The sequence below is a fragment of the Pipistrellus hanaki genome (genome assembly GCF_964339955.1).
Source record: "Pipistrellus hanaki genome assembly, chromosome: 1".
NCBI lineage: Eukaryota > Metazoa > Chordata > Mammalia > Chiroptera > Vespertilionidae > Pipistrellus > Pipistrellus hanaki.
In genome coordinates, this window is record NC_140503.1 from 98687868 (window position 1) to 98712851 (window position 24984).

Below are 24984 nucleotides of genomic sequence, written 5' to 3' on the forward strand. Positions count from 1 at the left end.
ATGGGATAGATAGGGAAACTGAAGCCTAGAGAGGTTGCCTGAGTCACCCAAGGTCACATTGCATGCTCTTAGTTAGAACCCAGGGCTTCTTTCTGTGGAGGACTCCTTCCTAGTCCCATCTGCTTTCCTGTCCCTGGCTACAGTGACGGGACATTTCACACTATAACTGATTGCCACAGGCAGACTTCAAGTGTCTCCCTCCCCAAGAAACAAGTAAACTAGACTTGAAGGAATTTTATTATGGTAGATGTTTGGGAGCTGGTGGAAATCCCACCCTCCATCACATCACCTAACAGAGTTGGTCTCTGGTGGTCTCACTTCTTCCAAAAGCCTGGAAGGAGTTTGTTTCTATGGCTCCACTGTTGGAGCCTTTCTGCTTTGGAAGGACTTTTCTCCCTACCCTCCTGGGTCCACCATGGCCTTCAGCTCTCGAAGGATGGAAGGCAGGAGACTATTTCACTGCAGCAGAGGGCCCAGGCCCAGAATGAGGTCTGGGAGAAGAATCTGGGTACCTCCAGCCTGCCCTGACCCAGGAAAGAGGCAAATGCTCACTGACTTACAGATTTAATGAAGTCATTTTGAGGTTGTGGTAAAAAACCCCAGCACACAATGAGGGAGCTGCTCCAGTTCTCAGGTCTGCTAGGAGTTTGAGGGCTTGATGGACTCCGTCTCTGAGCTGGGCAGCAAGGGGCCCCCTTTTGAGGGTTGCTTATAGTCCTTGGCTTGGGTTGAGGAGTTCTGCAATTGTGCAAAGCAAGATGAAGTGTGTTTGCCCTTGCCTCGAGGAGCACAGGGCCCATTGAAATGCAGCTTGCCTGGCAAGCCATGTCTTAGAGGGCCATGACTTCCCAAAGATTTTCAAACTCATTTAACCATAGAGATTGTATCCAATTTCTCTGGGGTCCAGCAGGTGAATTTGCACAGGATTCCCTATGTTCCCTGTCAGTTCCCCATCTTCTTCAGACATGACCAAGAGCCTGGAATTGAGCTGAGTACTAATGGCTCAAGAGCAGGAGCAATCAGAGGTTTTGCTCTGGGGGCTGGGTGGCCCAGGCTGAGCTTGAGGCACAGTTGTGAGCAGGTCTATTAGTTTTTAAGAAACTGCAATGTTTCTGGCAACATGCTCCTATCCCTGGCAGGTCTGGAGCATTGCAGTTGCCCAAGAAGGGTGTGCTCACAGGACAATTTTAGGCACTACGGCATTGGGTGGTGGCCATGTGTACTTTGCTCATGAGCAAATCAGTCCTAAAGTACAGCCAGTCCCAGAGCACTCCAGGAGTCTTTTGGTTCTCACCATCACCATGAGGAAGGGGTAGTTCTGACAAAGTTTTCTATTCCCTTAGACAGGTGAGGAACTGAGACAAGGCCAGGGCTTCTTCTGTTGGTAATAGAGTAGAAGCTGAGCCTATGTCCTCTGAATTCCAGCTAAGGAGCTGGCTCCCCTGGACAGTTTTTTTCAAGGCCCAGTGACTCCGGGTAGAAGTTGCCAGCTCTACCGCCCGGACCCCAGGGAGCTCTTCCAGAGGGTTCACTCACAGGCAGGTCTGCGAAGATGGAGTTTGAAGGGTGACCCAAGCCGTTCTCTTGTGCCTGCAGCTGTGTGGCCAAGCCCTGCTTCTCTCGTCCCCAGCGTCGAGCTGAGTCCTCTAACTGCCACCATGGAAAGGACAGATGGGGAACCTCTAAGTAGCAGGGCCCATCCCTGAGATCTGAGACAACCAGAGCTTGAGCCTGTCCTCTGGGCAGAAAGCAAAACCCTGGGCAATTTGAGCTTGCTGCTTCCCCAAGAGACCTTGGGTGGCAGGGCTGGGAAGAGAAGGCCAAGTCATTCTGACTAAGACACAGATGGATCTTCTTTGAGTTCCAATAACATACTGAACCCTGACTCTGAGTCCACACTGATCCTTGACTCTGGTCATAGATTGAGCCTGGCTCACACACTGATCCCCAACCCTGGTCATGGGCCAAGTGGTGAGCTTGCCCAGTCTGACCAACTCCTTTGCCTCACCTACCTGGTTTTCCAGGGATAGGATCCGGTTATAAACTTGTTCCAGTTTGGCCAGGAGGTTAATCTTGTCTGAAGTGTTGCTAAGAAGATCCTGTGGGCAAAGCAGAAACTCACACATGGCTCCAGCTGAGGCCAAACTTAGCTCTCTGATGTAGAGCCTCAGACAAGGGCTAAAGCCTCTTCTTGAAGTTCAGACCTAATATGGCATGTACTTTTTTCACAGCTTTTGGATATATAGTTTTTGCACATCAATTTTATTATTATTTATTATTATTTAAAAATATATTTTATGATTTTTTACAGAGAGGAAGGGAGAAGGATAGAGAGCTAGAAACATCGATGAGAGAGAAACATCGACCAGCTGCCTCCTGCACACCCCCTGCTGGGTATGTGCCCGCAACCAATGTACATGCCCTTGACCGGAATCAAACCTGGGACCTTTCAGTCCGTAGACTGATGCTCTATCTACTGAGCACGAACCGATTTTGGCTATTATTTATTATTTTTAATCCTCATCTGAGGATATATTTTTTATTGATTTTAGACGAGGAAAGGAAAGAGAGAAATAAAGAAAGAGAAAGAGAGAGAGAGAAACAGAGAGATAGAGAGATTGGTTGCTTCCATTACATACCCCGACTGGAGATCAAACTCACAACCTAGCCATGTGCTCTGACTGGGAATCAGTGCACAGGATGATGCTCCAGCCAACTGAGCCACATTGGCCAGGATTGCATATCAATTTTTAAATGTAAAATGCATGAGGGAGTGCCCATTGGTGCATGGTTAGGAATCTTGAACTGGGAGTTTTGGTGAAGTGAAGAATCTGTGAAACAAGGGCTCCACTGTTCCCAGCACTTTACCTGGATGTCCATGCATCAGGGATGCTTTCAGACAGAGCTCACCTCCTGTAATTTAAATGGCCTGTCGTTGGGTTTGCATAAAGCAGGGCCCTTATAGCAGCTTCAAATGTGGAGTGGGGCCAGGGTATGGAGCCTGGGCACCCACCTGAGGAGGCAGGGTTCTGTGTGCTTGGAGGGGCCTCTGCCATCTGTCTCTCAAAACCTCTTTGCCAGGTCTCCTGCTATTAACTCCCCAGGGTCCATCTGGGGCAGGGGAAAAGGATTCTCCAAGGCTGTATAAGTCCCAGGAAGTGCTTCAGACTCGAGTTTCTGAGAGGTCTGTGTGGAGTTCATGAGCAGGCCAGCCATGTGGCAAAAGGAGTCAGAGATCAAGGGCCAGTTAGGGGCTTGCTTTCTCCCAGGGTGCTAGGTAAGGGTCAAAGTGAAGCTTTCAGACCCATGTGTGTCCCCCCAGGAGAAAGAGCAAGGCCTGAGGACTGGCACTCCAGGAGACACCAGGCACATTAGAGACATTGGAAAACCTAGCTCCTGGTCTTAGTCTTTGACTTGGATTGCACTGGGTGATGGCTGGGCACCTGCTGATCTGGACAGGCAGACCCAGGCTGAGCTTGTGCTGGTGGCTCTTACCGGCAGGGCCTGCTGCTGCAGAATGATGGGGGCCGACTGGTGATGGCTCTTATCCAGCTCTGCCCGCAGCCTCGAGTTTTCTGCCAGCAGCACTGAGTAAAGGTCAATAGGCAGGTTCTCTCCTGTAGGATCCTGGGGAAGTCCTGAGGCTGAGAGCATGGGGAAGACTGAAATGGCCACAGATGTTTATGAGGTGGGCTTTCCTGTCTCCATGTCCCTGGCCTGATCTGCTCCAGCATTTTGCTCCATTCTGCCTTTTCTCTGCTCCTTCAATGGCTCCCCACTACCAGTGGGATCAGGTCCACACTCGTCAGGCCATTATTCTCAACTCTTTAGAATCTGGTCCCATCTTTCTCCCTAACCACTCCCCTGCTATTTGTCCTAGGTCTATTGTAGCTCTTCACCCTTCTCTCTTTCCTTCCTTCCTGCTTTTGCTATGGTAATTTCCTTGGTCCTGAAGTTGCCTTCTTGTTTCTCATCCTACTTCTGGATGACCTCAGAGCCTGAAAGGAGAGCCCAACTTTCATTGTTTTCTGAAGGCCTTCAGAAGCGCATCCCCTACTTCCAGTCCCATGCAGTGAAGGCCAAATGCTGGCAGGCACACAGGGGTTTCTGGTGAGGCGGCCCAGACAGGTGCAGGGAAATCTGCTTGGGCTCGCCTGCGAGGGTGTGAATCTGTGGAGAAGCGACTGGGAGCAGAAGGGTGTGACCTGATTCTCTCTTGCTCACCAGAGCTACCTCTAAATGGCAATTCTAGGTGGCTTTGTTTTATATCAATGGAAAAAACAGATAATTGATTTAACTAAAGCATTTTGTTTGTTTTGTATAGAAGCAGATTCTGCAAATAGGGGAGATGAGGACATAATTTGAAAAATCCTGGAGTTAAGAAATCGGAGACTTTCCAGATAGTTCTTCTCTGCTACTCTGGTCTGCAGGGCTCTCCCCTGCCTCTTTCTAGCCTGGCTCATACACTGTGTCCTGATGTATCCTGTGGGTTTTCTGGGAGAAGGGAGTGCCACCATCTGCACTCCCTGGAATAGGGGAGTACCACCATCTGCCACAATTGGGAGGAGCTCCTGGAACTGGGAAGCTCTGGGAAGGGAGGAACTCCAGGGCCTGGATGACTTGGGGAAGAAATCAGCTCACCCCTGTTGGGCTCTCCCTGCAGCCTGTTGGGCAGGGGCTTGCTCCTCTCTTGAAGCTTCTTCTTCAGCACCTCCTCCATCTTCTCAATCACCTGGAAAGCAGAGTACAGAGGCTGGGCAGGGCAGGGCTGGGCTTGCCTGTGGGTTCCACACAATTCCCTCCATGGCTGGCCCCTGGCAGTACCCCCCCCCCCCCCACCTGCCTTTTCCTGGTGTTGCACGCTTTCCTCCAGCGCCTTCATCTTCTGCAGCTTGTCCTGTTGCTGCTTCAGCAGAGCAGCCTGTGGCTGCTGAATCTGGTACAGAAGCAGCTCTTTCTCTCGATCATTCTTCTGATGGTGGCGGACAGGGGCAAGAGGGAAGAAGGAGTGCCTGGGTGGTACCCTTGGCCTAGAGGGCTCACCCCAGCCCCTCTGCTGAGTTCTTCACTGTGCTGGCTCCCCTCCCTCTAGGCCCTTCCCCCTTCTGCTCCCAGACACTTCTCCACAGATTCCCACCCTCCCTCCCCATGCGCTGCCCCAGCTCACTCGAATCAGCTCATTCTGCAGATGCTGCACCTTGTCCCTCAGTTTCTTTATGTACAGCTCACTCAGCAGCAGTTTCTGCTTCATGGACCCTGGTGCTGGAGGCATGGGGAGAGAAGGCTCAGGCAGGAAGCATCTTCCAGCTCAAATGAGCACAGTTAGATGGTGAGGGCAGATGTCCCTCAGGCCTGAGGCTTGAGACAGGACTGGATTCCCTGTTTCCCACTATGGAGAGGGCCCAACTGGCTACTATCAAACCCTGGGAAAGGTTTCCCACCGCCCTGTCCCACAATTCAGAGCCGAGGCTCAGGCGGGCACCCAGACTCCCTTGGTGGCCTTTATGCCCTCACTCAGCTTCTGGGTCTTGTCATCATTGTCCTGCTCCTCCTCCATTTCCTCCAGGGTCAGGCGGCTCCTCAGCATGCGGTTTTCTGCCTCCAGGACCCTGGCCTCTTTCCGCAGCGACAGGATGTCCTCAGCCATCATCTGTATGGCCTGTCGGTAGCTGTTTATCTCCTGTGGATCCCAGTGCTCAGAGTTGAGCATCCAGCCCACATCTGCACCCACACTTAGGAGTTGCTGGGTCAACCCCAAGGCTGATGGACAGCATGCCCTCAACTCTTAGCAATTCCTTCGAGGGGTGGTTATAATTTGGTCTGCACCATGTGAGAAGTTGCATTCAGGTTCTTTCCCAGGGTCCTGCCTCTTCCTGTGATGACAGCTGGGGGGACCCAGGGCTCAGACACCAGGTGAAGAAAACTGTGAGTGCTGGACCTGGATCCAGGTTTCCAGGGCTACTTCTCTGGCTTCTCCCTGCTCCTTCTTTTCTTTTTTAATTCTTCTCCTTCCTCACGTCACTGAGAACATGGGGAACTCAGAAACTCCACTGACTGCCACTTGGGAACTGACTGCAGGCACTAACACCCCTGCCAGCTTAGGGGTCAGGAAAGTAGGCCTGGGAGATCCAGCTCCAAGATCTGGGGCCAGGATGCTAGGCTCTGTTGTTAGGTTAAGAGAGTAACAAAAATCTTAATATCTGGAGTTCACTGAGCTTCACTATGTTCCAGGTTAGGAGGAAGGCTTCCCTCCGGTGTCCTCACAACAAGCCTGTGAGGGTTGGCACTATTATCATCCTCATTTTATCGGCAAGGAAACCAAGGCCCAGATGGGGAACTAACTTGATCAGTTACAAAACTGAGTAACACCCAGGACCAAACCAGAGATGGTCCAACCTGCATCACTACCATTTGTCCACCAACCAGATCTGAAATATCATGGCTGACATGTACACATAAGGAACTGTTTGACATTGAAATTGGGACTCAAAAGAACAGAAAGGAACTCACTATAGACTGATACATTTGTTTCTTAGATAGCCATTAAGGGTTGTCTCAGTTTTGGTTCTTACAAGGGTATTTCTTGGATCACATGATCTTACACATCTAGAGGAAATAATGAACAACATAAACTGATGAACAAAAACAGACCCAGAGAAAGAGAAGCAACGATCAGACTCTCAAACCTCAGAGGGAAAGTAGGGGAAGGTGGGGGTAAGGGGAAGAGATCAACCAAAGGACTTGTATGCATGCATATGGGCCTAGCCAGTGGCCATGGACAACAAGGGGGTGGGGGCATATGTGGGGAGGGGTTTGGGATGGGAATGGGGGGGATGAAGACAACTATGTGACACCATAATCAATAAAATTAAAGCCAAAATCGGTTTGGCTCAGTGGATAGAGCGTCGGCCTGTGGACTGAAGGGTCCCGGGTTCGATTCCGGTCAAGGGCATGTGTCTTGGTTGCGGGCACAGCCCTGGTGGGGGGTGTGCAGAAGGCAGCTGGTCAATGATTCTCTCTCATCGATGTTTCTAACTCTCTACCCTCTCCCTTCCTCTGTAAAAAATCAATAAAATATATTTAAAATAAAATAAAATTAAATTAAATTAAAAAAAAAAATGAGTGGCAGAGTCAAAGTCTGAAACCTGCGCTTCAGCCCACAGGCTCCAGTGGCACCTGAGTCTGTGTTCTAAGTGCTGTGCAATCCTACCATGAGGCTCCAACATGGAAACATCACAGTATGTTGAGAAGTGATATAATAGGCTGCTAAAAAGAATTATCAGTGTGATCTCAATCTGGGAAAATTATTTATGCCTGACCTTATGTGTGCATAGGAGTATTACTAAGTTATATTTATGTGCATTAATTTCAGAATTAGAAAGTCCCTCTTGTTACTTAGAAAAAGTTTTATAAAGAGAGTTTCTTAAATCTAACCAACACAAGATATAACAGGGACCCGAAACATGAAGCCAGAAAGGTCCATAGAAGGGGAGGAGGCGGGTGCTCGTCTGGGGAAGGAGCAGATGAAGTCAGCAGGAATTTGTTAAGCCCGGGTTGGTTGGCCTCTCAGTGACTGTGGAGGACTTGCACGTGGAGGTGGGGCTCTGAAAATGGCTAGGGTCCTAAGTCTCCCAGAAGCAGAATTCTGTACCCAGTTTCCACCTAGGCCTCATGCTGACTGGGGACGAGGCCTGGCTCCCAGCCACTGCCAACCACCAGCTGTTGGCTGGGCCACTGGCTTCTTGGTGAGGGGTTCCTGGACAGCAGGGGTTCATCAGACACCACTTGTCACCTGCTGCTGTCTAGTCTTTTGGCTGGATTCCCTCTAACCAGTGCCAGGGCCGGGCCCAGTTCTCCAGCACCTGCTCCAGTCGAGTTCCAGGTCTCGGCTCCTCCAGATCTGCCCACATGGTGCCCACAGACAGCCCATTAATTAGGAGCCAGCCCAGAGCCCACACAGGGCTTTGTGGTTGGGCCCCAGTCACAGCCCAGCTTGGCCATTGACTCACTGAGTGAACTGAGACAGGCCCCTTCCTTATGAGCCTCAGATTCCTCAGACAGGATAAACACAGGTGCTGTAGAGCTCAGAGTCAGAGTGTATGGGGTGGCAAGCATAGGGCCTTACCAGGGCAGGTAGGATCTGGAGGTATCCATTCCCATCCAATCCTATTTCTGTTCAGTGGCTGCTTTATCAGCAGGTCAGACCCCTTCCTCTTTTTCCTGGCACCTTATTCATCACTTTGGAGAATTGCTTGGAGACTGGATACTATTAATGGTGAACACATGCAAACCTATGATATAGCAAATGTATTCCCGAGTATATACCCAATAAATATGCAAGTGTGAATGCATCTAGAAGAAGAGGTAAGAACATTGTTACCAGCCTTATTTGTAACTAGAGGCCCAGTGCATGAAATTCATGCATGGGGGGTGGGAGGGTGTCCTTCAGCCCAGCCTGCACCCTCTCCCATCTGGGCCCCCTCAAGGGATGTCTCACTGCCCATTTAGGCCTGATCCTGGTAGGGTTGAGCCTAAACGGGCAGTCTAACATCCCTCTCTGCTGGCTCCCAACTGCTCGCCTGTCTGCCTTCCTGATTGCCCCTAACCACTACTGCCTGCTAGCCTGATCACCCCTTAACCACTCCCCTGCCAGTCTGATTGATGCCTAACTGCTCCCCTGCCAGCCTGTTTTCCCCTAACTGCTCTCCCCTGCAGGTCTGGTTACCCCTAACTGCCCTCTCCTGAAGACCTGGTCACCCCCAACTGCTTTCCCCTGCAGGCCTGGGTCCCCCCCAACTGCCCTTTCCTGCAGGCCTGGTTGCCCCCAACTTCCCTCCTCTGGTCCCTCCCAACTTCCCTCCCCCGCTGGCCATCTTGTGACCACATGGGGGCAGCCATCTTGTGTGTTGGAATGACGATCAATTTGCATATTACTCTTTTATTAGATTAGAGGCCTGGTGCATGGGTGGGAGCTTGCTGGTTTGCCCTGAAGGGTGACCTGGATCAGGGTGGGAGTTCCCTTGGGGCTGCTTAGGTGAGGGGCCTGTGGTAGTTTGCAGACTGTCCACACCCCCTGGTGACCCAAGCAGAGGCCCTGGTATCTGGGATTTATTTATCTTCTATAATTGAAACTTTGTAGCCTTATGTGGAGGCCAGGGCAGGCCAGGGCTGAGGAAACTTGGTTTCCTTCATCGCTGGGGGCAACTCAAGCCTCCTGCTCTCTCCAGCTCGGTGGCTGTCACCATTTTTGTTGGGATTTATTTATTTTCTATAATTGAAACTTTGTAGCCTTAAGTGGAGGTCAAGGCAGGCCAAGGCAGGTGGAACACAAGCCTCCTACTCTCTCTGTGGCTACAGCCATCTTGTTTGGGTTAATTTGCATACTTGCTCCTGATTGACTGGTAGGTATAGCAGAGGCATGGACAATTTGCATATTACTCTTTTATTAGATAGGATAACCCTCAACTGGACACGACACAAATACCCCTCACAGTAGAATGGTGAGATAGTCATACAGTGGAATACCACGCAGCAATAAAATGAGCCAACATCAGCTACATGCAACCACATGGAGAAATCTCTCAAATACAGCACACAAAAGATGTCAAACACAAAATACCTACTCTATGATTCCATGTAGATTTGGTTCAAAAATAGACAAACTCAGGCTATAAAGTTAGAAGTCAGGGTATGAGATCCATTTGGGGAGGTGATTGAGAAGTACCAGGGAGCTTTGAGGGTGCTGGCAATGCTGTTGCTCTTGACCTTCATTGAACATTTACTATGCAGTTTGTAATAATTCAACACAGCGAATACACCTATGTTTTTTGTGCATTTGTCTGAATGTGTGCTGTACTTCACATAAACAAATTAAAATCATTTAACGAATTAAAAAATAAATGAAATCCTGGCTCAAGTTTGGTTGAATACATGAAGCCTCCACACAGCAGTCCTTCTCTGGGAACCCTCTTAACTCTTCACAACAATGGGCTCTTCTCAGCTCTGAGCAGTGAATGCTTCTCTGAGTCCTGTTCTTGGGCCCTCACTGCATCCTCTGTACCCTGAGAGGCCTCCTCCTAGTTTGATTCTGGGAGGCTGGGTGGATTCAGTGATGGATCCTGGCAGGCCCTTCTGAAAATGAGCAGGTGTGCACACAGACAGTTATCGAGGCCTGGCACGTTGCCTCAGAACATCCTGAGACTCACACTGGTTCAGTTGGATGACATAAGGTCACACTGCCACAAATGTGGAGCTAGCACTGGAACTCAGACTCTACTCCAACACCTGTGCTCTTTGTATCTACTTGATTGAGGAAGGCTGGGGCCTCACCCAGAGGGAAGAAGAATGACTGACTAAATCTGTCTACAGAAATGAAGGGGCAATGAAGGTGGCCAATGTAGGTACCAATGTCCATCTGATGTCCTGAGGCTCCATTCTGCCTTGTCCCTGAGGCCAAGGTTGCCGTGGGGCAAAGGTAGAAGAAGGAGTTCCCCTGTTTGCTCTTCAAGGAGCCAAATGTGCGCAGGCCTCTGTGTCAGAAGAGGTGGGTGTAGCTCATCTTACTGTCCCCACCTGCACCTAGCCCAACACAGTGTGAAAACAGCAGATTTGAATAAGCCAGCCTGATCCCATTGCTGCCTCACCAGCTTCTTCTTCAGGTGAGGCCTGCCCAAAGTAGGGGAGGGGACAGAGAGGCAGAAGAAGCTTGCTGGATGCTGCAGTCTGGGCACCCTTAGTTTATGTGTGTGCTGGTGGAAGGCTGAGATTTCCACGGCTGTGGTTCAGAGTGAGCTCCTGAGGTCTGGATCAGATGCAAGCCTGGCATATAAAAACTCTTACAAGCTTCCCCTCATGCACACTGACCAGCCCTTCACCTCCCACACTCTTATTTCTCCCTTCATAACCCCACTCCTGCATTCCTACAACCTAACTTGTCCATTTATATTCCATCCAGAAAAAATTTTAAAAATATATCTTTTTATTGATTTCAGATGGACAGGGAGAGGGAGAGAGAGACAGAAACATCACTGATGAAAGAATTATTGATTAGCTGTCTCCTGCCCGCCCCACACTGGTGATTGAGCTGCAACTCAGGCATGTGCCCTGACTGGAAATCAAACTGTGACCTCCTGATTCATAGCTCCACCACTGAGCCATGCCAGCTGGGCCAGAAATTTTTAATCACATGAGGACTGATAGTGTGTGAGTGTGTGTGTGTGCATGGAGGGAGTCCCAGGGGAAAGGGTTGCCAGGCCTCCTGTCTACTCCATGAATCTGATCATTCCCTTCCCATTCAGGGCTCATCTTTTTCTAGGATTCCCTTGTTATTCATCCCTTCATCCCAGCAAAGCTCTTTTCTGAACACCTCCCCCCTCCTAGACAGATGAAGAAAGCTGAGACCGAGATAAAGTGGGTGTCCTCTCCTCAGCCAGATGGGCCCTGATGGAGGAAGGATCATGGCTTCTTCAGGACTCTTACTCCTGAGAAAGCTCTATAGACTTTCTCAGGACCCTGTGCCACCCCAGCCTGGCTGCTTTCTGAGCATGAGGTCTTCCCAGGAAGATGGAGAGGGACCTAGTCCTCGCTTATCCTCCTCAGTCTCTACCTGGGCCAGTATTCTCTGGCCATTGGACCCAGAGAGGTAGCCTGGCAGGCCTGTCCTCCTTCCCAGTTTTGCCCACCCTCATAGCAGAGTGGAAACCTTGGGAAGCACAGCTGAGCTGAAAAGCTGCAGCCTGACCTATCCAAGCAGCCTGGTTGGGCTCCCCACTCAGGGCCACATTCTGCGTCACAGTCCAGCCTTGAGAGCACACAGGACACCATGTCTCAGATTTCCTGTCATGGTTTTGCCCCTCTGCCTGCTTCCTCTTTCCTCCAGTTCCCAGCCTGCTTGGGCTGGCACAGCCTCTAGGGCACTGACTCTACTTATGCCTGACCCTGAGTGCCCACTGCAACCCCTTACTCCCTGATACTCCACAAGGACCCAGCTCTCAGCAGTGAGCCTGAGGTCACGAAGACAAGTTATAAAGCCTAGGCTAGAAGCAGATCAGTGAAAGCCTGATCGTACTTGCAGAGCACAACTGTGTGCCAGGTCTTTGCCACGCTGGGGCCATGAAGCACAAAGGAATCCATACAGTCTCTGCCTGTAGTGGTCTCCCCTCTACACTGAGAAGATGGCAAGAAGTACCTGTAATAGAGGAGAGTTCAGAGAAGGCTCTTAACTCATCCTGGTGTCCAGGAAGGCTTCCTGGAGGAGGTGATAATCTGAGCAGACTCTTTGAAGATGAGTAGGTGTTACCTGGGGTAGGGAGAGGGCCCTCTGGGCATAGAAGTCACTGTGGCAAAGGCAGAGAGATGATGAGAAACAAAGCAAGTAAATTTCTGGAGAGCAGGATGCAGGGAAAAGGGGTAGGAGTATGGCTGGAGAGGTGTCAGGGAAGACAGAAGAGGGTCTTGAAGGTCAGTCTCAGGAGCTTGGACTGACTATTGAAGGGTCTAAGCTGGGAACAGGGGGTGCACGTGACACCTCTCTGATTGTTTAACACAAAGAATAAATGGGGGGAATGGAGGCCAAGAGCAGCAGGCAAGGTGACACATCATGGGACCTGCTCGGGTAAAGGCAGTGGGCATGAAGACGAAGGCAGGAGCTGCAGGAGGAAGAAGAGCAAGGAGAAGGAGAAGGGGGCGGGGGAGGAAGAGGAGAATCTTGGGTCTTGTGAGGGAGCACTTACATATAGGAAGTGACAGGGGAGGGGCATGTTGAGTGTGAGGTGCTTGTGCGGCTTCCAGGTAGAGATGGCCATAGGCAGTTGATGGTGGTCAAGCTTAAAGAGAATCTCAGGCTGGAGAACTGAAATGGAGGGGTGGGAGGGCAGCCCTCAGAGGTGTGAGTGAAGCCTTGGAATGGAGGAGATTTTCCATAGTTAGGGGAAGTGTAGTGTAGAGTAGCGTGGAGGATGGGCTTTAAGAACAAAGGGAGGGTGGTTGTGGGAGAGGAGTCTTCAAGATCAGGGGAATTGTCAGAGACATGGGAGAAAAAGGGCTAAATCAGGCTGGAAAGCAGAGCTTCAAAATGAAGGGATTATGGCCTTCCATGTTAGAAAATGGCACATCGTGTAATATAGAACTCTCAACCTCAGAGATAACCTAAGAGCCTGGATACAAAATAAAACTACACACTTAAAAATATTAAAGAGCTGGCAAGATAGTTAGGAATTATTGGACAGAGATAAGAGACAGATGGGGACCCGTACAGTGGAATACTACACAGTAATAAAAAGGAGGAACCACAGCACCAAATAACCACACAGATGAGGTGAGCAAAAGAACCATACACAAAATAATGCATAGGCATGACATCCTTTAAAGTTAACAACAGGGACTATTAGGCCATAGTGATTAGGGAAGTACACTTAGATGATGACAGTTTAAAGAAGTAAAGCAATACAGTAAGCTGGCACAGTGATCTTGTCTAGGAAAGGAGGGGTGTGAGAAGCTTCCAGGCACTGGTGATGTTTTATTTCTTAACCTAGGTAGTGGTTTCATGGACATCCTATAATAATAAAAGCTAGTATGGCCTTGGCCAGTTTTGCTCAGTGGAGAGAGCGCCATCCTGTGGACTGAAGGGTCCCAGGTTTGATTCTGGCCAAGGGCACATGCCCGTGTTGCAGGCTTGATGTGGGGGCGGGGGGTGTTGCAGGAGGCAGCTGATCAATGATTCTCATCATTGGTGTTTCTATCTCTTTCAACGTCTTCCTTCCTCTCCAAAATCAATAAAGAAACATATTTAAAAAATAAATAAAAGCTAATATGCTAAATGTCTGGTCATCCAGTAATCTGTTCAACCAATCAAAGCGTAATATGGTAAAGTTGCTCAACTGCTCGCTATGACATGTACTGACCACCAGGGGACAGATGCTCCAACCGGTAGGTTAGCTTGCTGCTGGGGTCCAGCCAATCAGGACTGAATGAGAAGGGCTGGACACACCCTGAAGCCTTCCCATAGTCCCTCCCTGGCTGGCCAACCTCCCATGTCCCTCCCCAGCCCTGATTGTGCACCAGTGGGCCACTTTGGCCTGGCTTGCACCCTCTCACAATCCAGAATCCCTCAGGGGATGTTGGAGAGCTTATTTTGGCCTGATTCCGCAAGCCAGGCTGAGGGACCCCACTGGTGCATGAATTCGTGTACCAAGCCTCTAGTTTGTTTTATAATAACTTGGTTGTGTTGTGTTTTATTTTTATATTCAATGCAATTTTTCCATGAGGGTTATGTTTTATAATTCAAAAGGTTTTTAAAAAATATGCTTTTATTATTTTATTATTTAATTTTTGTTAATCCTCACCTGAGGATATTTTCTCATTGATTTTTAGAAAGTGGAAGGGAGGAGGAAAGACACACAGAAAGAAACATGGATGTGAGATAGACACATCAATTGGTTGCCTCCCGCATACATCCTGACCAGAGCTGGGGTCAAGTTGTAATGGATACATGCCCTTGTCTAGAATTGAACCCTGACCCTTCAGTCCATGGGCTGATGCTCTGTATACTGAGCAAAAGAGGCTAAGACTGTTTTTATTGATTTCAGTGAGAGGATGAGAGAGGGAAAGATAGATAGAAACATCAATGATGAGTATCATAGATCAGATGCCTCCTGCATGCCCTATTGATGATTGAGCCCGAAACCCAGATATGTGCCCTGACTGAGAATTGAACTGTGACCTCCTGATGCTCAACCATTGAGCCACACTGGTCTGGCAAAAAATATTTTTGTTTATTTGTTTTGTTTTTTTTAAAAAAATATTTTTATTGATTTTAGAGAGGAAGGGAGAGGGAGAGGGAGAGGGAGAGGGAGGGAGGGAGGGAGAGAGAGAGAGAGAGAGAGAGAGAGAGAGAGAGAGAGAGAGAGAGAGAGAGAGAGAAACATCAATGATAAAAATCATTGATTGGCTGCCTCCTGCACATCCCCTCCTGGGGATGGAGCCTGCAACCCATGCATGTGCCCTTGGCCAGAATCAATCCTGAGACCCTTCAGTCTACATGCAGGTGCTCTACCCACTGAGCAAAACCAGCTAGGGTGGGCAAAAAGGTTTTTGAAAAAAGGAGAGAAAGATTTACTTCCAGCCAAGATGGTAAAGTAGATAAATGTTTTGCTTGCATCCTCCTATGACTACACCAAAATTAGAGAACAACTACTCTTGAGAACCACCTCATGCCTAGCTAAATAAAACGTCTATAACTAAGGATATAATGAAGAAGTCACTGGAGACTGATAGGAGGGGAGATGTGGAACAGAAAGGTTTCACACCCATGGTGTGGTAATTAAGAATCAGGAGGTATATGTTGGGTACAGAGGCATCCCCTGAGGAGAGATGGGTCCTAGCCGCACACTGGCCTCCCCTGCCTGAAGCACCAGTGCCAGGATGAGGAATCCTCATAACACCTGGCTGTGAAAACCAGCAGGGATAGCAGCTAAATGAGACAGAAGGCTATTGGAGTTCCAGGCTAACTCTTGAAGGGCTTGTTCATGGACACTCTGGCTCACAAATACATTCATTTGAAGTTTGCAGGAAAAACAACTTGAAAAGTGCTAGGGACCTATAGGGAAGAACTGAATTCACTAGTTTCAGGGTGAGGGATGAAGGGTCAGGGGTCAGGGGAGCTGTCTCCAGGGATGGAAGTGCTAGCAGTCGCCATTGCTCCTTTGTTGAACTCTTCCCCCACTCAGCCCGCAGGTGCAGGCAGGCACCAAATATGATATATTACTAGTAACTTAGCACTGTTCACCCTGCCCTAATGGTTTCCTGAGACCTTGTCCCACTCAACTCTTGTCCTACTCCAAGCCGCTTCCGGAGGCTTTTCCACACAATTGGCCTGTCTGAGCATGTGATGCAGACTTTCCTAAAATCTCTCAAAGATCCCCAAATCCCCAAACAAGCAATGGTTGGCTTTAGAATGCCCTGTACTTCTTGCTAAATGGCCCCAAACCCAGAACAAGCAGCAACAGGGCTCAACTTGCATTGTAACTCCTATCAGGTGGTCCCAAGCCTCGCATAAGCTACATTGAGTGCCAGCTTGGAACAAAACCCAGCACAAGTGATGGCTGGCTTCAGTTTACATCGTGGTGCCCACCAAAAGGTCCAAGCACAGCACTAGTGTCAGCCAGCCAAAGTTTTCAGCATAGCATCTCCCAAACATTTTTAAGCCTTGCACAAGTGGCAACTAACTACAGATTACTTTATAGCTTCACCAGGTGGCCATGAGCCAAGCACAAATGATGGTTGATTTTGGCTTGCACCAGAACACCTTCCAACAGCCTCCAGAACCAACATTCCTGGTGTCCAGCTTCAGATCACACCAGAGCACCACCCAACCAGCTCCATAAATGACAAACACACAAAGGGTAGAGACTTCTGCTCTATAAAATGAACCCCACAAAACAGCATCTCGCTGTAGTCTTAACCAATCCTCCCAGCCAATCAGCCTGAGGATCAATACTATTGACTGATGTGCCAAAAGAAATCAAGATCTGACTACAACAGGAAGGCATACACAACCCATGCAAGGAACACCCCTGGAACACCTGGCTCAGGTGAACAGGGGATTACACTACTGGGTTCCCCAGGACACCAAATAGATAAGACCATTTTGCCAAAACTGGGAAATATAGCATCTATACCTAATACATAGAAATAAGCACAGGGAGGCAGCCCAAGTGAGGAGACAAAGAAACATGTCCCAAATGAAAGAACAAGATAAAAATCCAGAAAAAAAATGAAACAAAATGGAGAAAAGCAATCTATCAGCTACAGCGTTCAAAATACTGGTTATAAAGATTCTCAGTGAACTTAGAGGAAAAAACCCCACACCAGAAGAACTCAGTGAGAAATTATACAAAGAGATAGAAACCATAAAAAAAAAGAACCAGTCATAAATGAAGAATATAATATACTGAAATTAAAATTAAGGGAGTCAACAGCAGACTATATTAAGCAGAGGATCAAATCAGTGATTTGGGAGACTAGCAGAAAATACCCAATGAGAACAGGCAAAAAAAGAAAGAAGAAAAAAAAAAAATGAGGACAGTTTAAGAGACCTCTGGGATCACATCAAGGGTAGCAATGCATGTCATATGGGTACCAGAAGGTAAAGAGAAAGTGAGCAAGGAATTGAAAATCTATTTGAAAAAATAATGATAAAAACATCCCTAACCTGGTGAAGGAAATAGACATGCAAGTCCAGGAAGCACAGAAGGTCCCAAACAAGATGAACCCAAATAGGACCATACCAAGACACCTAATAATAAAACTGCCAAAGATTAAAGACAAAGAGAATTTTAAAAGTAGCAAGAGAAAGCAGTTCTAACATAACTATGTGCAAGGGAGCTCCCATAAGACTGTCAGCTAATTTCTCAACAGAAACTTGGCTGGCCAGGAAGGATTGGCACGAAATATTCAAAGTGATAAAAAGCAAAGATCTACAACCATGATCACTCTACCCAGTAAGACTAGCATTTAGAATCAAAGGAGATATAGTTTCCTAGACAAGAAAAAACTAAAGGAGTTCATTACTATTAAGCAAATATTATAAGAAATATTAAGTAGGAAAAAAAGTAAATCTGAATCAGAAAATATAGGAAAGAAAAAATTCTCATTAACAAAGGCAGACATTTTAGTAAAAGCTAGTACCAACTACAAAGCTAGTACAAAGTTTAAAAGGCAAAAGTAGGATGAGCTCATGTAAGTACAACAAATTAAGGAATCTATACAGACACACACACACAGAAGACAAGTAAAAGATAATGACAAAAACATAAATGTGGAGGGGGTGAGTCAAAATTGCAGTGATTTAAAAATGTCTTCAAATTTAAGTGACCATCAACTTAAAATAGGTTCACATAAACATAGCTTGGTGTATGTGAAGCACATGGTAACCATAAACCAAAAATCTACAAGTGATATGAAAGAATAAAGACAAAGAAATTCAAACAATACTATAGAAAGTCACCAACATATAAGAGAAGAGAGTAAGAGAATGAGAAAGGAATAGTGAAGAACTACAAAAGAATCAGAAAATAATGAATCACATGGCAACAACTACAGGGCTATCTGTTAATACTTACTTTAAATGTAAATGGACTAAATGTTCCAATCCAAAGACTTGGGGTGGTGGAATTGATTAGGGAAAAAAAAAAAAAAAAAAAAAAAAGCAAAAATACATTGCTTTCAAAAGACTGAAAATGGATAAAAAAAAGTTATTTTATGAAAATAGCAACAACAACAAAGCTTGAGTAACAATACTTATATCAGACAAAATAGACTAAAACAATGGCGGTACAAAGAGACAAAAATGGGCATTTAATAACGATAAAGGGATCAATCCAACAAGAGAATATAACTCTCATAAACATCTATGCACCCAACATTGGAGCACCTAAATATATAAAGCAAATATTTATAGACATAAAGGGAGAAATTCACTACATAGTCATAGAAGGGGACTTTACTACCCTCTTGATATCAATAGATAGATCATTCAGACAGAAAAATCAATAAGGACACAGTGGCTTTAAATGACACACTAGATAAGATAGACTTAATAAACATTTTTAGAACATTTCACCTCAAATCAACAGAATATACATTCTTTTCAACTGCACATGGAATATTTCCAGGATATACCACATGTTAGATCACAAAACAAATCTCAATACATTTAAGAAGATTGAAATAGTATCAAGCATCTTCTCTAATCACAATAGTATGAAACTAGAAATCAATTATAAAAACTGAAAAACACACAAACACATGGAGGCTAAATAACATGTTATTAGACAATGAATAGGTTAACAGTGATATCAAGGAAGAAAAAGATCATTGAGACAAATGAAAATGAAAACACAATGACCCCCAATCTGTTTGATGAAGATAAAGCAGTTCTTAAAGGGAGCACAAGAGCCCCATTAAAGACACTCCTGCTCCATGAAACGAGCACCCACAAAACAGCTTGTCTGCTGTGGTCATAGCCAATCTTTTCCAGCTAGGCAGCCTGAGGGTCCATGCAGGTCTACCTCATAAAACAAGAAAAATCTCAGTAAACAATCTAATCTTACACCTAAAGGAACAAGGAAAAGAACAAACAGAGCCAAAAGTGAGGAGAAGAAAGGACATAATAAAGATCAGAGCATAAATAAATAAAATTGAGTCTAGCCCTGGCTGGGTGGCTCAATTGGTTGGAGTGTTGTCCCATACATTAAAAGGTTATGGGTTTGATTCCTGGTCAGGGCACATGCTTAGGTTGTGAGTTTCATCCATGGTCAGGGCAAATACAGGAGACAACTGATCAATGTTTCTCTCTCAGATTAATGTTTCTCTCTCTTTCCCCTTTCCTTTCTCTCTAAGACAAACAAACAAACAAACAAACAAACAAACATATCCTTGGGCAACAAAATATAATACAGGAAAACAATGAGTCTAAGATATGTTAGGGGAAAAAAATCAACGAAACCAAGAGATGGTTCTTTGAAAAGATAAACAAAATTGAGAAACCGCTAGCCAGACTCATCAAGAAAAAAAGAGAGGACCCAAATAAATAAAATCAGAAACAAAAGTGGAGAAGTGACAACCAACACCACAGAAATACAGAGGATTATAAGGACATTCTATGAACTATCATATGCCAACAAATTGGACAACCTTGAAAAAATGGATAAATTTCTAGAAACATACAATTTTCCAAGACTAAATCAGAAAGAAACAAAAATGTAAACAGAGTGATAACTGTTAATAAAATTGAACAGTAATAAAATACTCCCAACAAGCAAAAGCCCTGGGCCAAATGACTTTAGAGGTGAATTTTTAGCAAACTTTCGAAGAATTAATAATTCTAAAAAAATTGAAGAGGAAGAAAAGGTCCAAAACTCATTTTATGAGGTGAAAATTACTCTAATATCCAAACCAGACAAAGACACCACAAAACAGAAAATTGTAGGCCAATATCCTTGATGAAAGTAGATGCAAAAAATCCTCAATAAAATATTAGCAAACAGACTTCAGTGACACATTAAAAAGGTTATTCTCCATGATCAAATGGGAGTTAGTACCAGGATGCAAGGTTAGTCCAATGTCCACAAATCAGTCAATATGGTACCCCACATAAACAAAAAAGTTAAAATTTATAATATTATTAGATTCAGAAAAAGCATTTGAGAAATCCAATATTCATTTATGATCAAAACTCTCAGCATAGTGGGAATAGAGGGAACATACCTTAACATAATAAAGGCCACATATAACAAACCCACAGCTAACATTATACACCACAGGAAAAGCTGAAAGCCTTTTCTTTAAGATCAGGAACAATGCAAGGAAGTTCACTTGTGTAACTTTTATTCAATACAGTATTGGAAGTGATAGCCATAGTGATTAGACAAGAAATAGAAAGCAGAAGGCATTCAGATAGAAAAGAAGAAGTAAAACTGGTATTTTTTTTTTTTTTGCAGATGGCATGATACTATATATAGAGAACCCTAAATATTCCACACAAAAAAACTCATTAGAACTAATAAGTGAATTCAGTAAAGTAGCAGGATACAAAATAAATATTCAGAAATTGGTTGCATTTTTATATAGCAATAGCAAACTATTAGAGAAGTTTTAAAAATCCCATTTACAATTGCATAAAAAAGAATAAAATACTTAAAAATACTTTTAGTCAAAGAGATAAGACTTGTGCTTGAAAAATTATAAGACATTGAAGAAAGAAATTAAAAAAGATTCAAATAAATGGAAGAATATACTGTGTTCATGGATAAGAAGATTTTTAACATCAGTAAAATGTCCCTTATGCCCAAAGCAATTTAAAGATTCAGTGAAATCCTATCAAAATACCAACGGCATTTTTTCACAGAACTAGAATAAATAATCCTAAAGTTTAAATGAAACCATAGCCCTAGCGGGCTTGACTCAGTGGCTGGAGTGCCAGCCTGCGACCAAAGGGTCCTGGTGTTCTGGGCTGCAAACATTGCACAGCTCCTCCGTCGCCTGGAGGCAGGATGCGTTGGGACAGAGGGAGTGGAGTAGGTCACCGAACAATCGGTTGGAGTTTGGAGGGCAGTGGCAGTTCAAGCTCCGGCCAAGAGCGCCCAGGCCTTGCACCTGTGCCCTGAGTTTCTTGGAAACGGCTGAAATAACTTTTGTAACCTTTGGGTTGTCATTGTAACTGTCCTAACTCCCTCTTGTGGTTTCTGAGTATAAATTTGCTGTAACACCTGTGCTCTGCTCTGCAGTTCGGCCTTTACCGCGGTGAAGTGCTGCAACTGTAGTCGCTGGCCAGCTTAATAAAGGCTCATAAATTTTGATCTCTGTCTCTGGTGGTCGTCTCTTGCGGGTTGCCCCATAACACTGGGTTCAATTCCAGTCAAGGGCATGTACCTCGGTTGTAGGCTCTTCCCCAGCCTGGGTCCTGCTTGGGGCATGTGCAGGAGGCAACCAATTGATGTGTTTCTCTCACATCAATATTTCTCTTTATCTTTCCCTTTCTTTTCCACTCTCTCTAAAAATCAGTAGAAAAATATCCTCAGGTTGAAACTGGTTTGGCTCAGTGGATAGAGTGTCGGCCTGTGGACTGAAAGCTCCCAAGTTCGGTTCCGGTCAAGGGCATGTACCTTGGTTGTGGGCACATCCCCAGTAGGGGGTGTGCAGGAGGCAGCTGATCAATGTTTCTCTCCCATCGATGTTTCTGACTCTCTATTCCTCTCCCTTCCTCTCTGTAAAAAACTGATAAAATATATTTAAAAAAGAAAAAAGAAAAATATCATCAGGTAAGAATAAAAAATAAAATAATAAATAAATGGAACCTCAGACCCCAAGTAGCCAAAGCAATCTTGAGAAAGAAGGTTGGAGGTAACATACTACCTGATATTCAAGTATATACTACTAGAGGCCTGGTGCACAAAATTCGTGCATGACGGCTGGGGGATGTCCCTCAGCCCAGTTTGCACGCTCTCCAATCTGGGACCCCTTGAGGGATGTCTGATTGCCCGTTTAGACCTGATCAGGCCTACATGGGCAGTCGGACATCCCTCTCACAATCCAGGACTGCTGGCTCCCAACTGCTCACCTGCCTGCCTTCTTGATTGCCCCTAACCACTTCTGCCTGCAGCCTGATCACCCCCTAACCATTTCCATGCCAACCTGATTGATGTCTAACTGCTCCCCTGCCAGCCTGTTTGCCCCCAACTTCCCTCCCTTGCAGGCCTGGTCACCCCTAACTGCCCTCCCCTGCAGGGTTGATGCCTCCAACTGCCCTCCCTTACAGGCCTGGTCCCTCTCAACTGTTCCTCCTTGCAGGTCTGGTGCCTCCCAACTGCCCTCCCCTGCTGGCCATCTTGTGGTGGCCATCTTGTGTCCACATGGGGGCAGGATCTTTGACCACATGAGGGCAGCCATATTGTGTGTTGGAGTGATGGTCAATCTGCATATTACTATTTTATTACAATAGATAGGATAAGGCTATAGAAATCAAAACAGCATGGCACTGTTATAAAAACAGACACACAGATCAATGGAACAGAATGAGAGCCCAGAAATAAACACATGCCTACATGGTCAATTAATATATGATAAAGGAGTCAATGGGGTAAAGACAATAAATGGTGTTAGTGAAACTGGACAGATCTGTGCAAAAATTTGAAACTTTCTTATACCATATACAAAAAATAAACTCAAAATGGATCAAATACTTAAATATAAGACCTGAGACCATAAAAGTTCCAGAAAAAACATAGCATAGGCAGTAAGTTCTTTGACCTTACTCCTTCTTGGATACGTCTCATTGGACAAGGGAAATAAAAGAAAAATAAGCAAATGGAACAACATCAAATTAGAAAGTTCTTTTTCCCCATCACCATTTATCCCTCCTTTATCCTCTTCCATCTCTACCCAGCCCCTTTCCCACTGCAATCACCACACTGTTGTCCATGTCCATGAGGTATTTCTTCTTTTTTTCTCAATCCCTTCACCAAACTAAAAAGTTTGTGCACATTAAAGGGAATTATCAACAAAATGAAAAACAGTCTACTAAATAAAAAAAGATATACACCAATGACACATCTGTTATAAAGGGGTTAATATCCAAAATATATAAGGAACTCATACAACCTAACACCACCCCCACTAATCCAATTAAAAGGGGCAGAGGGCCTGAGGAGACATTTCTTAAAGAAGACATACAGATGGCCAATAGACACGAAAAGGTGTTCAACATCACTATCATCAGAGAAATGTAAATTAAAACCACAATGAGCCCAAGCTGGTTTGGCTCAGTGGATAGAGTGTCAGCCTATGTACTGAAGTGTCTCAGGTTTGATTCTGGCCAAGGGCAAATGCCTGAGTTGTGGACTTGATCTCCAGTAAGGGGCATGTAGGAGGCAGCCAATCAATAATTCTCTCTCATTGATGTTTCTACCTCTCATTCTCACTTCTTCTCTGAAATCAATAAAGAAATATATTAAAAAACAAACAAACAAACAAACAAACTATGAGATACCAGCTCACACCTGTCAGAATGACTATCACCAATAAATCAACAAGCAACAAGTGTGAGAATGTGGAGAAAAGGGAACCCTCTTGCTCTGCTAGTGGGAATGCAAATTATTGTAGCCACTATGGAAAATAATATGGAGGTTCTTCAAAAAATTAAAAATAGAATTGCCATATGACCCATATGGGTAGCTCAGCTGGTTGGAGCATTGTCACAATGCATCAAGGTTGTGAGTTGGATCCCCCATCAGGGCACATGCAAAAATCAACCAATGAATGCATAAAATCAGTAGAACAACAAATCAATCTCTCTCTCCTCCCCCTTCAAATCAATCAATAAAAAATAAAAATAGAACTACCTCAATACCCAGCAATTCCATCTCTGGATATATATCCAAAGAAATCCAAAACACCAATTTAAAAAGATTCACACACCTCCCTATGTTTATTGCAGTATTATTTATAACTAGGAGCCCTGCCCACAAATCCGTGTGCCAGTAGCACTCTGCTGCCCTCCTGTAGCTTTCCACTGCCCGCTTGTAGTTTGCTGCCCTACCCTCCTGCAGATACGTGATCCCATTGTTACGTGATTGGGACGTAACAGATAATTAGCTTATTCCTCTCTAATAATATCAGATAGCCAAGACATGGACGCATAGAAGTGTCCACTGATGGGCAAATAGATAAAAAGGATTTGGTACAGATACATAAAGAAGAATGAAATCTTATCATTTGGATGCACCCAGAGGATATTATGTTAAGTGAAATATGACTTCACTTACATGTGGAATTTAAAAATAAATGGACAAACAAAACAGAAATAATATCATAGATACAGAGAATAAATTGGTTGCCAGATTTTAGTGGGGGGGGGTGTTTGGGGGCTGGGTGTATTAAGAAGTACAAATTGCCAGTTATAAAAATAGTTATGGGGATGTAAAATACAGTGTAGGGAATATAGTCAATAATATTGTAATAACTATGTATGGTGTCATATGGGGTCTAGATTTATCAGGGTGATCACTTAGTAAGTTATATAAATGTCTAATTAATCTGTTGTACACCTGTACAACATAATATAATATTGTATGTCAACTGTAATTGAAAAAATAATTTTTTAAGAAAATAAAAAGAGCCTGGTGGATGTGCTAAGTGGTTAGAGTATTGGTGCACAACCAATGGGTTGCGAGTTTCATTCCTGGTCAAGGGCACCTACATGGGTTGCGGGTGCAGGAAGCAACCAGTTGATGTGTCTATCACATCAATGTTTCTCCCTCAGTCCCTCCCTTTCTTCCACTCTCTGAAAAGCCATGGGGAAAAATATCCTTAGGTGAGGATGAAGGAAAAGGAGGCGGAGGAGGAGAAGGAGAAGGAGATAAAAGGAAAAAAAGGAGAGAACATTTAATAGCCTACAAATCTGTGAAGGAAGCCTCTGGGTGTTGTCTC

General features: G+C 45.4%; 1 protein-coding gene across 1 annotated transcript in view; it reads right to left on the reverse strand.

Annotated features, from left to right (window-relative positions):
- Positions 1–639: 639 nt before the first annotated feature.
- Positions 640–24984, reverse strand: part of CCDC33 (coiled-coil domain containing 33) — a gene marked incomplete at both ends in the record, with an annotated part of 91659 nt that continues 67314 nt past the window's right edge. The window contains 8 exons of the mRNA XM_084880291.1: positions 640–738; positions 1537–1650; positions 2013–2099; positions 3496–3662; positions 4642–4732; positions 4844–4972; positions 5168–5256; positions 5515–5680. Coding sequence (XP_084736417.1) covers positions 640–738; positions 1537–1650; positions 2013–2099; positions 3496–3662; positions 4642–4732; positions 4844–4972; positions 5168–5256; positions 5515–5680 — 942 coding nt within the window. The remainder of the gene's footprint in view (positions 739–1536; positions 1651–2012; positions 2100–3495; positions 3663–4641; positions 4733–4843; positions 4973–5167; positions 5257–5514; positions 5681–24984) is intronic.